General features: G+C 37.6%; 1 protein-coding gene across 2 annotated transcripts in view; it reads left to right on the top strand.

Annotated features, from left to right (window-relative positions):
• ADGRL4 (adhesion G protein-coupled receptor L4) overlaps window positions 1-12,431 on the top strand; it is a 101,781-nt gene extending 89,350 nt beyond the window's left edge. For both annotated transcript variants that reach the window (XM_039346568.1, XM_039346567.1), the window contains 3 exons: window positions 6,107-6,198; window positions 8,166-8,334; window positions 10,295-12,431. In XM_039346568.1, coding sequence (XP_039202502.1) covers window positions 6,107-6,198; window positions 8,166-8,334; window positions 10,295-10,357 — 324 coding nt within the window. In that variant the 3' untranslated portion in view covers window positions 10,358-12,431. The remainder of the gene's footprint in view (window positions 1-6,106; window positions 6,199-8,165; window positions 8,335-10,294) is intronic.
• The last annotated feature ends 4,166 nt before the right edge of the window (window positions 12,432-16,597 follow it).

Below are 16,597 nucleotides of genomic sequence, written 5' to 3'. Positions count from 1 at the left end.
ACAGCAGAATAGGGCCTCTCCTTGATCCTGACAGTCAAAGTTCTTTAAATGATGGAATTCACTGATTGACCAGGTGGGACAGGTCAATGTAATTGAGATAAGATGGCTCCTCAGACAACTTGGTCCCATGCCATGAAGGGCTTTAAAGGTGACAACTAACACCTTAAATCTGACCTGGAAGTAAACTGGCTTCCAGTGTGCAGCTTGCGTAGTAGGGCTGTTAAATGCATAACCCAGTGATGGCGAACCCTTTAGAGACCAAGTGCCCAAAACCTGGCCCTGCCCCTGCTCCACCCCTGCCCTGTCCCCGCTCTGCCCCCCATCCCCTGCCCCACTTGCCCACAGGGCCACTCACAGCCTCCAGGGCCCGCCGCAGATCACTCAGGCAGCCCAGCAGTGCTATGATGGTCATGCCCTCTGCCCACACCCTGCAGCGTCAACTGTGCAGGATGGGGTGTGAGGGCAGAGTCTTGTCTACGCTGCCTGGCTATCATGTCCTTGGCTGCCCTGCTCCGTGTGGGTCACGCTCAGGGGTGACTCTCCTTCAGGGGGCTGCTGGAGAGGAGGGGGTCATGGGGGAGATGAAACTGGGGCAACGGCATGTGTGCCCACAGAGAGGGCTCTGAGTGCTGCCTCTGGCACCCATTCCATAGGTTTGCCACCACTGGCATAACCCTAGAAGCACTCAATAATGAGCTATTTCATGGAGTGAAGAATGTTGAAGAAGGATAAGGGATGTTAATAGTATAATTTTACATCCTGTGTCAGTAAGTGTTTACTATTTTATTTGCAAACTGCCCAGAACCACGCAAGTGTGATGGGCATATAGAAATTTGATAAATGAATAAATAAATGTCCTCAGTTTTTATACTGAAAAGCAGAAATTTCATCTCTTCAGTCATTATATTTATTTATTAAATTTATTTGCTGCCCAGCTCACCATGAGGTGACTCTGGAGTAGGATGAGCAGGGGTGGACATAGGATCTGCTACTGGCCCATCAACCATTTCCAATGTGATACACTCCCATTGGGGCCCCAAGCCACCGGCAGAGCCAAGTCTTTAGACTGTTGTGAAAGGTTAGGCGAATGGGAGCCATTCTCACTCTGGAGGGAAAAAGATCTTTGCAATATTGCTTTATTTCTCATTTAATGTGAAATTATTAATTTATTTTTATTTGCCTATAAACCATCCTAAGGTCAATGGGCAGATTAAAGCAGAATAGGAATAATTTGTGTACTGAAAGGGGAAACAAAGCAGAGACACCAACAGAGAAAAAAAAACTTTTGTTCATTTCTCCTGTAATGCAGCATTCTATCTTTTCCAAGAATGACATATTTTATTTAACCCCTCATTCATTTCTCTTCTTTCTAACTTATCTCTCACTTAGAACTTTACTTTCCTAGTTCCACCCTTTATCTCAGTTACTGAGATAGGATGCAATGTCTTTTCGTCAGCCTAAGACATTCTACCATTTTTTGCCTGAATACACCTCCTCCCAGCATCCCTTAATCCTTATTAATAGACAGGAAAAAGTGTCTTTCTATTGGATCTGAGATGATGCAATATATCCTATATATGTGGGGGTTTTTAATGCCTAGGGAAAATGGCTTCAGAAAATGAACTAAATGCTTCTGGGCCTTTAAAAAAAAATCATAACAAAGTCTATGGCTGGGCAAATCAAAATTCAGTTCTTTTTCCTGTATGCCAACATAAGGCAAGAAATGCATTCAAAGCCAGCTGTTTAAGCAAACTGCCAATAAAAGACAAAATGCCTTGTATTCCTTAGATGTGATCTCAATATGTAGCTGTCTGGCTGTCTTACAACTCAGTCATGGATCCTAATGCAAAATCTAACACACTAGGATATCGTGTGGCTTTCTGTTTCTCTCCAGAGGAACTTAGAATTAAAAAGATTTGTACTTGCTGTTCTCTCCATCAGAAAACAGCCACTACAGAGTTAATACACTGGAGGATTTATTTATATACTGTAGCGTTCAATAACCTTTCATTTAAAAGATACTTTATTTTATTGTTGTTTACACGAAAGCTGCTGAATCAAATAACCCAAAGCATATAAACCAAAATATGGACAGCTTTGTCTTGGTAAATACCATAGGGGTCAAGAAGTTTGAAAGATTTCATAAACCAATACGAATTCAAACCCACAGCCGGCTTTCTTCTCTCTGGGGGCCATAATAATTACAACTGGAAAGAAGTTGGATATTTTAAGTAGAAATCATCTGAATTCTGATTCTTATATATGAGAATTTACATGCAGTCCTTTCTCTGTTTATGAAATGTTTTCCATCCTTTCCCACCATACTCCAGCAAAGAGGAATTCTTGTACTGTGTGGTGCTAAATATCTATCCATTTCTATATCAGTCTGGGAAATGTTTCTTAATCTTCCTTAGGAGTTCTTCATTCAAATAGGGTTACTTGGCCTTCCATTTTGATTCCCTCCTAAGAATACACATTCTTATTGGACTAACTGTCATGCTTTATTATCACAAAAAATAATAAAACAAAATAAAATGATAGAAGAACATTGAACAATGAAAACCAGAAAAGGATAATGAATATTGAGGATGAATAAAATCAACATAATCTTTTAGCATTAAAAAATTCCCATAAAGAGTGTGCTACTAGTATAGCACATTATTATATCTTTATATTATCTCTTCATGTATTCAGCTACTAATCAATAGTCTGGTATCTTATCTTATTATTCAGCAAGAAACAAACTTCTCTCCCTTCATTCTGTACTTCCTGTGTTGTTGACATAATATTCTATCCGCCCCCCCTCATCACAGGTATTTTCATTAATAAAAGGGAATATACCATATTTTCTGGCATATAAGACAACTTTCTAAACCACAGAAATCGGCACCAAAGTCAGAGGTCATTTTATATGCTGAGTTGTCTTATATGCCAGAAATTACGGTAGTTTCTAGTGGATAAGACGACTTTCTAGGCATGGAAATTGGCGCCGAAGTTGGGGGTCGTCTTATACACCGTGTCACCTTATACGCCTGAAAATACAGTATATATTTTTCTAATTAAAAAAAGTTTGGATTTTGAGATTTGTACATATTTACCTAAATATGAAAAATGGAACATAAATATAAAGTCTAATTTTAAATCTAATGTACATTGTGATCGGTTTACATTTTACATTTAAGTTGCAGGTAAACCAGAGACTATCAGTTTTCTATTGTTAATGTGAGGATGGGTTGATGGTGTTATTTCCATGACCTAAATAATCTTCTTTTAGCTGCTTTATATCAGATTTTTCCAGAAATGCAGTATGCAAAAATCACTAATAGAGCAAATTGCAGCAGTGCAAATATACCACTGCAAACCTATAGATCAGGGGTGTCAAACCGCCGGCCTGTGGGCCGATTGCATCATGTGGAGGCCGCGCCCACCCCAGCTCTAGCAATGCGAAAAAAGTCATGATACATCACTACATGTCACATGACGTGGCGAGTTTGACACCAGTGCTATAGATGCTCCTTTGAATGCCTGAATGGAGACCCAGCACCAGGATTACATTAAAATGTTCAAATGGATTCTCATGTTCATGACTGAAAGTGAAACCTGAATAAGATTAATATAATATAATAGTGGAAACAGCATCAAGGAGCAATGGCTTCTTCTTTTGCATTAACTGATTGTGTTGTTTAAAAATTTCAGTTTCTTTCTTAAAAATCTCTTTCCTTCTGAACTGAATTAAGTAGGTATCTCTGTTGCTTAAATGTTAAATACTCCTTCCAACCTATCAAAGGCTCTGAGTGTGATGTTTTCTTCCTCGGCTGCTAGAGCTCTACTCATAAGTTAGCCACAAGTTCCCTAGGATCATGTGAATTTTTTCATGTGGCACTACCAACCAGAACTCAAATGAGTGATCTCACAACTTTCTCCTTGTCTCAAAGAAGATCAATCAGCCTGGGCTCAACCCTTGGCTGCCAATCTTTGCATCAGCATTGTCTCCACAGTGCGGAAGTATGTTAATCCATCATGATCTCCATCCAGAAGCCAAAACTTAAAAGGTGTTGATGAAATATATTTCCCAGCTGCCCCAGCAAGTATAGTCAATGTGAAGGGACATTTCACAGAGGCACAGTTCAGTAATAAGATAAGTCATAATTTCCTCCTCCCTGTTCTAGAATGTATTTCAGAGAATATTATTTTAATCCTTTCCTTTCTTATTTTCTCTACATGATATGCACTCAGTTTTGGAATGGCATTGTTGTCATGGCCCCAATGTTTACCTCAAACATACAACCATTGCAATATCCTTTTTCATTAAATTAAAATCCAAGATAAAGGAAAACATAGCTAATTTAAATCATAGCGCTAGAAGGAATGGTTGAGGTCAACTCCATGCTCAGGAGCAAGATCTTAATTAAAACATTCCAGATGATGAAGGTCCTTCCACCTCTCTAAATAAGTGATACTTAGTTTAGGTTCTTAAACTGGTCTTAGTTTTGGTTTGGTTTGTGATATTGTGTGTATGTGTATTTGCTTTCCATAATAACTGCTGCACAGATTGCAACATCATTTGTGGTGTGAAGAAGAAAAAAAAAACAGTGTCCTTTCTACTTACTCTAGTATCAGGAATAAAGGATAATTTTCAGAAAATGTGCTTTGCTGAGGAGCTTTCAAGACCTTTAGTCTTGATATGTTCCTATAAAGACCCCAGCCTCAGAAAGCAGAAAATGTTCATTCTTTCCCTTTCCTATAACTGGAAGTAGCTATTGTGACTTCATAAGGAGAAGCAAAATGTAATCTCGTTTTCAGGCAGTTTATTTGATAGGGATAGTTGCAGAATAGCCCAAGTATTATTGGTAGAGAAGAAGCTCTTCCTGTCTCATATGGGATAGTGTTATCCCATATGTCTCATATGGGATACTATTATTCACTGAATGCTGAAGTTTTATATTTTTCTTTTACTAGTTGCTAGTGAAACAAATATAACATTTTTAACCAGTTATTAGTTTTTAATATTTTCAAATTTGAGGAAACAATATTCATTTGTTTTTCTGTTTCTTTTACTAAATTGTTTGATGAAGAGAAAGGTATTGCCAGATTGACACAGAAACTTTTAATGTAAACATATTGCAAAATCCTCATATACGTCTATATTCTGTACTCAAAGTTTCTATAAATAAATCCTATTATTGGTGTTGTATTTCTGGCAATAAGGGGAATGCAAAATACTTTAGGTTGACCTTTGTCTAATTTGGTTTGGATTAAAACCCAATACAGTATAAATATTTGTATTTTATAGTTATATTTAGGATGAATTTCTGATCTCCAAATAACTTTACCAATTCATTTATTAAACATTTAAAAACTGCTTTGAAAAAACACATTGAATTACAGTGCCATTCTGTTTCATTATTGTGATTTCTATTTTCCTGATTTTAAACTGTATCAGTTGACTTATTTGCTAATGTCAGTAATGCAATATATTAGAATAAAAATTGTATTAAATATGTGCTATTAAGCACCAGTTAGATTTATTACATAGCTCCCTTGAAATTTTGGCAAGAGCTTCATCCCAAGTACAATAGAAATATTGTGATATTTCCAACACCTAAGTTGCTTATACATTGTTGGGTAAGAAAATAAACGTTCCTAATTGAATGACATATTTTAAATAAAAATGTAAATATGTTTAAAGATGTAAATACTGTTTCAGCACTATGTAAAAGTTGACAAAATACGATATTTTTTCCCCTTTCAGATACTTTTTGTTTTGTTTTGTTTTTGTTTTTCAGTTTTATTTTATTTTTCCACTATTCATACCATTTACTACCTTGTGATGTTTATTAATTATAAATACAATTTATATGTACTATGTTTCCTTTTCCTATTTTTAATTGTAAGGAAATTAATAAAGCTGAGATTAAAAAAGGATTATACTTCTGATTTGCGCAAGTGCAAGACTTACTGCTGCTTTATAAAGTGGCTTTTCCTCCTCAAGAATACATAAAATGGACTTATTTGTTGGTTGTTGTTGTTTTATGAAAATAATGTAAATGTGTACTGGAAAAGCTTTTTTTTTTCTAAACTAAAACATCAATCTATATTTCTCAAGGTGAATTGGATGGCATTTGGAGTAATTATCTATAAAGTATTTCGTCAAACAGCTATGCTAAAGCCAGAAGTTAGCTGCTATGAAAATATAAGGTAAGATACATCTTTCAGAGAATTCTTTGGCAACGTGTTTTAAAGTGTTACCTAACAATGTTAGTCTTAGTTAACTACAAATCTTTGAAGCATTTTCAGTTTCTTAATGTAATAAGAAAAGACACTGTATTGCATTAAAGTATTTATTTTGATGACCAATGCCTAAATTTCACAGGATGCTTTTGTTTACAAAAGAATATTGATGTTCTTATATAAGGATCTCTTGGGAACAAAATAAGAGGGAAACAAAAAGGACTTCCTCACATTTGCAAAAACATTATTTCTTATTATATCAATATTTTTAAGGTGTGTTAAGGTTCTCAAATGAGAAACTTTGGTTGCTAAGTATTCTGGTTCTGCAGCTGTTGGCTGGGAAGATGGTCCCTCTAGATCACAGGTGTCAAACTTGACGCATCAAGTGACATGTCACGACGTATCACGACTTATTTTTTGCATTGCCAGAGCTGGGGTGGGTGCAGCCTCCATATGATGCAAACTGTGGGCCAGCATTTTGACACCCCTGCTCTAGATCATCCTTCAGATTTAAAGCTTTGGGAGGTTTTGTTTTTTACAACCAATGTTATATATGGGAAAGAAACTAAATCTGAGATTAAATCTTACTGTTGAAAGCCAGATTAAAGCTTTCATATCGCATAAGAATCCAGAGATGAGAACTTTTAGTAAGGGGAGCCAAACATATGTTTAGCTCTCTTGTTCTAAACTCTCAGTAGGGCTTTTGATGTTTCACTCTATTTCCAGAGAGATTATAGAAATAGGTGTTCCATTTTTATTTCCTCCTTCACCAGGGTTTGCGTTTTATTGTTATTCTTTTTTTTAAAACCAATTTTATTTCATGGGCTGCTATGATTTTTCCATCAATCTGTTTTCTTTAAAACTGATTTATAGAGACCTTGAAAAGTATTTGTGCTGGAAAAAGCTGGAATGTGCTATAGGGACCATTGAAAGCAACTTACTGTTTTTGTTGCTTGGAAACATTCACATTGTTTCAAGTCATTGCACTAGATTTATAGGTAGGATTTAGCAGCTCTTTGATTGATCACTTTGCTCCCCTTCTCCACCTGATCAGCTCTCACAGAGGGCTAAGTCTCATGGAGTCAAATACATGTCTAAGGAAGCAGCATGAAAAGAGAGGTGATGGGGGTGGGAGATTTGTGTGTGTGTGTGTGTGTGTGTGTGTGTGTGTATGAGAGAGAGAGGGGGGGGCTTTCTCATGCAAAGGGAGATCAAAACCGCTGTGCTGCAAATGAAACAGAAAATTAATGACTGAGTCCATATGCAAAAGCGCATTGTGTAATTTGTCTCAGCCCATGAACAAAGCTGGAGAAACTTATATTACAATGTGTTAACGTAAAAGGAGAGAAAAAAAAATATCAGGAAACAGATCTGTGAGTTGTTGGGAAGTCAATATCTTGACCCTGCAACAATTTAAATCTCCTTTGCATCGTGAAAGCAAAATTGTTTCAGAATAAGGAGAAAGTCTGTGTTTTGAACAAGCTAGCACTATCTCTGAGGCTGAAGCTGAAAAACAGCCCAAAAGTTCTCTCTGATGCCTGGCACATATGCTGACCTCAGAGCCTACCATACATTTTTTTTCCCAAGGTTTCTTAGGGGGTATACTTCATAACAGACATATATTTTACCTTGGGGAATTGCACCAACAGTAGATTTAAAATTAAATCATATGGTTCTGCAGCACACTAGAGAAAACAGATTTGAAGATTAAGACAGCCAGTGTTTAAAAGCCATCAGCGTTTCCACTTTTGTTGGTGACTCTGCTCAGAAAACAAAAGAGGAACTTTATTCCAGCCACAGTACTGCAGCACACCCTAAAGCAGAAGCCATGTCACTGCAAGGCAAAACTCAAGGGTTTGTCAGGGACTCACATTAAAGGGAAGGAACTAGAAAGAGAAACGGGGCTAACAGCTCTTCTTTCTCTTTCTCCCTAGATCCTGTGCCCGAGGAGCACTTTCTCTCCTTTTTCTCCTGGGGGCTACGTGGATTTTTGGCGTGCTTCATGTCATCCAGGGATCAGTGGTCACGGCATATCTTTTCACAATTTTCAATGCATTTCAGGGACTGTTCATCTTTATATTTCTTTGTGTGCTGTCACGAAAAGTAAGGGTTTTTTCAGTGTATATAAATAGACCATGACATGCATTTATACAAAATTATCCTTAAAATATTCTTCTCCTTCTTTCCTTCCTTCCTTCCTTCCTTCCTTCCTTCCTTCCTTCCTTCCTTCCTTCCTTCTATCCTTCCTTCTGTCCCTCCCTCCTTCCCTGTCTTTCTGTCAATATATTACTTGCTTACGTACTTACTTAGTCACTCACTCACTTAGTCACTCACTCACTCCCTGTCTTCCATCTTCCCTTCCTCCCTTCCTCCCTTCCTCCCTTCCTCCCTTCCTCCCTTCCTTCCTGTAAATAGCAGCTACTTGAAAGCCAGAGCTGTTTCAGAAGAGCTTGAATAAAATTGGCTCTTGGAAAGTTTGGGTGATTAGTCACCCAAGCCCCAGTCTCGATAAAAGAATCTTCCCTGAAGCTCCTACTTGCATTTTCCAAGTAGTGGTCCTGGCACTCAAATGGCAGATCAAACTAGTAAAACTTCTCCAATGGCTGCACTGCACTGTTTGACCACCCATAGAATAAGGGCAATACTGGTAATTATGTTCATTTCATCATTTATATGGTTTTCAACCTCTTATGCAGGATGATCTGCTCAGTGCAGTAATCTAAATTAAAATATCCCAAAGAAATATATATCCTGTCATATTCACAAGTAACTGTTCAATTATCAAACTGCTCTTCCTTACAGAAAATTTTGCCTAACATTCAATCAATGTCTACCCATCTATTACTTAAGGCCCTTATTCCATAATTTGCAATCTGTGATAGGGGAACGTATTTGATGCCTCTTCAGATACTTGAAAAGTGCTAGCATATCCACTCAATCATTTTTTCTGAAGGTTAAACGGACTCAGTTACCTCAATCTCTGTTTGGAAATATTAATGTATATCCAGACTGCAAATGTTAAGCTGAAACGTATAGTTGATAAGATGGTAAGACAGTACCCTGGTTTAATTTGTGCTATTCCTTTTCTGTGTTGGCACAAGAAAAATGAAGGGGAAGGATAAAGAGTGGGGAAAGCCTCTTTGGGTAACAATTACTGGCAAGAGATGACCCATGGGGTTGAACTGTCATTAAATTATCATTCTAGGAATTAGTTACATGGCATCAGAGCAGTCTTCTGCTGTCAGTTTTCTAATCCTATGCAAGCATTACTTCTTCAAATTGGAAAAGTGGCACTAAAAGTGCCATTTCTCTCCGCCACTCATGACAAAGAGAAGAAGTAGGAGGAGAATAAGAGAGCAGGTCTGATGCTGCTGGCTGTCCAATCCCACGGCTTCTATCTGAGAGGCTCTAATAATCTGTTCCCCTCTTGCTTCTTTCAATGCACTCCCACAAACAAAAGGAAACAGGGTTGGAACATCTCTTTAGCAGCCATCTTCTCCCCCACCTGCATGACCAATCCAGGCAAGACATTCAGTCTTCCAGAGACTTGGTGAATAGTTTTCTCATAAGGTGGTGTAGTCCCTTCATCCCCACCTCCCTTTCCTTGACAGGTGGGAAAATAACTGAACACATTTTATCTCAAATGAGACACTGCAGTTGATCCAGACATCAAGGATTCTATTAAGAGAAAGTAGCAGAATTGCCACCCTGCTTGAATAAAATAATTTATGCACATGCATAATTCACAGTCATGTATTAAGACTTTGAAATCTGATTTATGTAATACAGATCTGGGATTTCAGAAGGCATTTCAGATTATACATCAGTAATCCTATGAAATAATTAAAGAGGTTCACTAACTAGAGTCATTTGATTCTGGACTGAAACTTTTTGTGTAATGTTCAACAACTTACATTGTCAAAATCTCATCAGCATCTTTTCTAATTCTCTGCAGGGCCAAATTCTCTTCTAACAGAGTAAGCCACATTTGGTAGAAGATGCTTAAAACATATACATTTACCTGTTAGTAAACCAAGGTGCTCATGCTATCTTTTCATTTCAGATCCAGGATGAATACTCCAGGGTGTTCAGAAATGTCCCTTGCTGTTTTAGATGCTTAAGGTAAATTGAAAGCCAAGATGAGCAGCTCTGTGGAAGGGAACAGAAAACAAGAGGCTTTCGAAAAATTGCTATATTGTGAGAGTATGAAATGTACTACTGAGCTGTCATCTCTCTTAAATCAATTATTTTCTCTCTGGTATAGGTATTGTACTTAAATGTGCACTCAGGCACACTATATTGTGTACAAAACTGCATATCTGTACAAGACAGACTGGTTTATTGTGTAACAAATAAGGCTTCTAAAGGTGCCCAGGACTCTTTAGGGCAAACAACTAAAGCTTGAAAGAGGGAAAAATGAATCCAAGGTGAAAAGCTTTTTGTTGCTGTTGCTGTTAGAAGATTGACTCTTCATTTCATATCTAATGCTTGGAAATGAAATAATTTCACTTATTGACATTTAAAGAGAGTACAGCCCATTAGAGTGTTTAAAAAAGGTTTTACCTTGGCCAGAATATCGTGTCCCACTTTGAAAGGAGCTAAGTTAAAAAAAATAGCAATGTGTGTAGTTCTTTAGTTCTGATCATAAAGAGAAGACATACAGCAATTTTGCTAGCTGAAAGTTTAGATGGAAGGCTCGCAGACATCTACTAGCTCAGAATCCCTCAGTCATGATAAGTGTAAGATGGGTGGACTTCAACTCCCAGAATTCCCCAGCAAGCCATGCTGGCTGAGGAATTCTGGGAATTGAAGTCCACCTATCTTAAAGTTGCCAAGGTTGAGAAACATTGTCTAACCCTGCCCTGTAAGTGGTGGTGCATACTAATCATTCATTGTCCACATGGGATGGGAAGGGGATTCCCTGTGTCCCACACAGTTCTTTTAAAGTCAATGATCGGGAGGGGGGTTGACATGGCATGGTCAATAGTGATACATAGCCTACCAGTATTCATTTTTCTCACCTCAAAGGTTTTACTCAAAACAACAGATCTACATAGCAAAGAAAAGGTGGGGCTCCTTATGTTTGACAAGAGATGTGTACTTAAAGAAAGGCTTTTCTTATGCAATACTGCCTTAAAATATGCATTAGGCAATGTTACAACAGTGAGTAGACCACCAGTATGGAAAGCATTTGAAAGGGCAACTTTGCAAAGCATAGTGGTAACCTCTCCTTAAAGCTTTATGGAAGCCATGTCCAAAGAAGGCTCAATATGACTCTTTGAAAGTTTCACTCAATTGCATACACACACACACACACACACACACACACAGAGAGAGAGAGAGAGAGAGAGAGAGAGAGAGAGATTACCTGGAAAAAGGTACTGCAAGAACTCATTAATGTTTTCCCATCCCCACATCCAACATAGTAATCACAGTTATTGTGATGAAATTAGTAATTGCACCAGGTGGGAAACAGTTACCAAAATTCCAAAGTACTATAGGATGTAAGTCAGCATGTTAAGAGCAGGAGCATAGCCATGTATTGTCATTGGACCTGTGTGAATTGATTTAAGTTTGCTTTAATTAATTGAATCAGATGATGGAGACAATGTGATTTATTTTGCTGAAATGAAGAAGGCATCCCAATCCCTTTGCCAAAGTAACGTTGGTAGTCTCAAACAACTGAATCTCATTAGGCGGGGCTAATCTGTCACTGCCCAAAGTATACATTGGACCTTCCCAGCCCAGATGGGGTAGTAGTGAAATTTCAACTGGTCATTCCAAGGCATGGTGCCCGAGCCAAATGCCATATGTAGTTACAGATGTGCCTCCTTCTGACTGCAGTTCTGTATATGTTGCATGTATATGTGAAAACTGCATTGTATATAACAACATTTGCTTCCAGCAAGACCTCTTCAGGCCAGTATGATCATTGGAAGACTAATTTCAAAGAGTTTAAACTCATGTGAAATCTACAAATAAGAGGTTTTCCAGAAATGCAGAATTTCTCTGGTAGGCTTCAGTGAGAAACAAATTTAGAAGACTGTATAAATGAGAGGTGAACAGGAATGCCTAGATGTAAGTGTAAATCTGCTTATTGGATTAAATAAATCCTTTCAATTAAGAATATCAAAGAGAATGTTGCTGTTTTCCAAATGTCAGAGCATCTATATAATAATAAATCAAATCTATGTTACCAAGAACTTGAGCATTGTCATAATAATTTTACCTCTTCCACCATTCTGTCTTGTAATTTCAAAGACTCACAAATCTCAGAGATGGTAGGGAAGGCTGGGGATAATCTCAGCAAAACACCGGCAACAGCAACTGGGCGAATAGGTCCCCTCTAACCAGTATTTGATGTAAAGAAACAAGTTACATAAAAATAGTTCTCAATATTTTTCTAGTCCACATCTCAGCTGAATTGGAAATGCACTAGGTGGTGAATCTCAAAGATACAAGCAACGCAAACCTTTCTTTATACATCTTTGATTTTTTTTTAACAGAGGGACTTTCTGTTTCTTGTTGTTGTTGTTTTTATTTCTTCTTTTAGTCCAACTCTTTGCAATTCTCTCTAATTCTTCACTTTCCTACTGAATGGCAACTCTTAGTTATGGCGATTTATCCTATCGTTCAAGTCACCTTGCAACCAAAGGATTATATCAGTAATGTAATTTTAATGTCAAGTTATTATTGCATTACTTTAGAAACTTTCTGGACACAATGCAGCAAATTAATTATTTGCTGGTCTTGCCCTCAATTCCCCTACAGGATTATATTTTATTTTCAGTCCATTATTCACACAAGCTTCTTTATCAACACAAGCCATCTCAAGAAGTCATCCAGGAGGTCTGCCATTACAGAACCCTTTCGTTGTTAGAAAAGTGTTATTATTTTTATGCATGATGATGGAACTTGACAAAAGCTAAAGTCTATTCATATTCAACAGGGTTTCACAATCACTGAAAAAGGCATTATTTTACTGCACTTGAGTGGGCAATGTGGAGGAAGGGCTAAAAAGAACAACCTCTGTTGTTGAAGTCTTTTCTACACTTCCCATATTCATGTAGCACATATAAACTCTGCTAAGATTTGGATCAATATAAACAGATATTGTATCCTTTTTTTTTTGTATTGGTGATCCAGTATTCGTGTTACCATCAACAACTATTAGTCTATACCAGGGGTGTCAAACTGCCAGCCCGCGGGCCAGACATGTCACGAGGAAACTGTGCCCACCCCATTGCCAGCAATGGGGAAAAAGCTCCAATATGTTGCACGACGTCACGTGCCGTCGCGAGTTTGACATGTCTGGTTTATACAGAAAGGGATAGAACTGACTGATTGTTCATGCCACCTCCTATCTCATCAGTTTCTGTTCTTGTCCCTGTTGAAAACAAAAAGGGTTAAGTTAGCCAAAAAAATTAGAAGTCTGGTAGCTCTGTTGGTTCATTGGTTTTAAGAGCAGCAACTCACAAAGATTTATATCATTTTAATATAAGATTGATTAGTCTAAAACTGTGCTTCAATCTCCTCCAGATGTTTCTTCTATTAACTACTGACCAGCAGAAACGTTCCTTCAAGAATCACATGCTCCTGTAGTGGGAATGAAGGGGAAGTAATGAAAAAAATGTCCACATGAATTATTATTAAAGTTCTGACTCTAGGGAAATGTATTCCTGGGATAATGAACCACCTGATCTTTACCAAGATAAATAATTTTAATGTTTCTTTGGGCAGAGTTTAAATTGAAAAAGAATATTTTCCTCATCTAGTAATATCTCATTCAACAGCTTCTTTCCCAAGCTGTTTTGTTTAAATATGAAAACCCAATAAGTTTGTCTATAGTGGGTTTTTGTGGTTTCTCAAATTATCAGTCTTCCCTCTGAGCCTTCTCCAACCTTGGGATTGAGGTTTCCTTCAAGCTAGCAACTCTTCCATTATTGTCGTCTATGTCAGCTCTGCCTGATTCACCTTGGCACTTCACAGGCCTCTGCCAGCAAAGGCTGGAAGGGGGTGGAGGATGAAAGGGCAATAAAGCTGTGTGCATACATGATGGGAAATCAGGAATGGGGAATGACAAGTGATAAAGACCAGAGCAGCTGGATCCTGTTCATACCAACATTCCAAGGCCAAGCACCCTGAGAAATATGTGGATTAACCCTAAACATCTCAGCATTCTCAAAACATCCTGGTGAGCTCCAGCTGCCTGGAAATGGACTGCTCAGGGGGGGAGGAGGGATGAGCTATGGGTGAACCTTTTTTTGTATCTTGTGTGCGTGGCTTTACTTTACTGCAACCAACACCTTTAGTAAAAGAACCATTTGCTTTACCCAAATGGAGTCAAGGGTCTTTCTTTCCTAAGGGATTGGATTGGGTCAGGTCTGACACTCAAGGCTCTCCACCAATAGATCCTTTTCCCTTTCTTATTAAAGACCTGCCTGTCTACCTATCTATCCAAATTGACTGCATAATTATGATATCTAATATTGGTATATTGCTTATTGATTCCAGGAACTAGGTAACCTACATCCCAAAGCTTTTCTTGCTTGTTTGGTTGAGTGTCCTCCCTGGCTCTATTCCATTATGGAGTTATCAGTGGTGTTATCCAGGCAGTAAAATTCTATGCTGCAGAAGGTTCAACTGATCCAGTTCTTAAGAGATAACACTATCTTCAGCTTAGTTTTTGACCTTGGCAAAACTTGAACACCATATATAAATGGTTCTCAACCTTTTTTCACTACATAGCACACATCTCTTAATCAAGACTTCCAGGTGGTTCATTGATGTAGTACACCTGTGGAACTTTTGTGCCACACAAATGTGCCATCTCTCTATGCTGTTCATCCTCTCACTTGCTATTGGTATTATCACCCTTATTTTCTGTTTACCTGCATTCCTCTCCTTGTGTGTGATTTTATTTTTTGTTTATAAATCTGATGGCAAGAGATGTCTCTAACAAAGTCAGTCATTTGGGATACATACAATGATCTGAAAATGAAACTAACAAAGAAGATGATAAAAATGGCATCCAAGGTGAAGGCATTACATACACATTATCCAATATCCACATCATAGCAATACACACCTGGAAAATAAGATATTCAGCTACTTTTTTATTAGCTCATGTAAGTTAAGACATAAGCACTGCCTACTTGACTGAAAACATAATTAAGCAAAATGAATGAAAGTGAAAAATATAATGATTCACCGATTTTATTTAGCCTTTGTTAAATTATCAGATGCAGCATAATAAAGTCACCTGATTCTGTTTTCGTCATGCTTCCCTGTCACAAGGATAAAAAGATATAAGCCATGCTAATTTTATTTATTCACTAATTTTAATAGTCGGCAGCAAAGCAATTTAGCCAACATAAAGTTACAGCTTTCTTTTAGACTGTAATTCTGTCTTTTTTCAAGAAGAATATGCTTAAGAAACAGGACATTTGTGTGGTTGAAGAAAGAAAAAAAGCTGCATGAAGGAATATCAGATCCTCCAAATTACAAGCACTATTGAGATTAATCCATTGCATCAAACTTCTTGACTTAACAACGGTCACTCTAAGAGTGTTGGTATTTTAAAAAAGTTATTGCTTATGTGATGAAACATGTTTAACACTTGTTCAAGGGCATAGGTAAGTTATTCCTTGACATTCTTTAGTCATTTTACTGTACTCCCCAAATAAGATAGAATAATGTGAATAATTACTCTCTACTTGGACCGGGAAGTCAAACAACATTTATATGCCAACTGCAATTGGACCAGAATGGTAAACTATATTACCTAAACTTCAACAAAGCAATCATCATCCTGCAATGAAACGATCCAGGCTGGTCACATGAAGAATGTTGACTGAATGGATCTTTTCAACCCAGAATATACCAGAAGATTCTGAGTACTGGATGCTGAAATTGTACAGAATAAAACTATGCATTTTTGTGTATGCAACATTAGACATGGATAGTGCCAAACCAGTCCAATAGCTTAAACGAACCTAAATTACTTAGATTCAAACAAATAGAGGGTTAGGTCAAGCCCAGAGCAAAGCTAAAAAAGAAGCAGAAAAAAACCCCAAATGAGTTGATTAGTTGGATTAAGTTTTTATAGGAATAGGTACAAACAATTGGGGCTCTCTAGCTTAGAGAAAGGATACATTGAGGCAAATATGATAGAGTTTTCAGCTGCTGCTGTTAAATGCATTCCTGACCTGTAATAAGGATTTCCTCATTTGTGATTTAATCGGAGATGAGGGGTTGACCTGGGATGCATTACAGGTACTCCTCAACTTATGAGCACAACTGAGAGCAGAATTTACAATTTCTAAGCAAGGTGGTTGATAAGTGAGTTATGCCCAATTTTATGACT

This window comes from Crotalus tigris, unplaced genomic scaffold (assembly GCF_016545835.1).
Source record: "Crotalus tigris isolate CLP2741 ecotype Arizona unplaced genomic scaffold, ASM1654583v1 scf7180000018011.1402602, whole genome shotgun sequence".
Taxonomy (NCBI): Eukaryota; Metazoa; Chordata; class Lepidosauria; order Squamata; family Viperidae; genus Crotalus; species Crotalus tigris.
The sequence above is the reverse complement of the archived record's forward strand: the minus strand, read 5'-3'. Positions and strand labels throughout refer to the sequence as shown.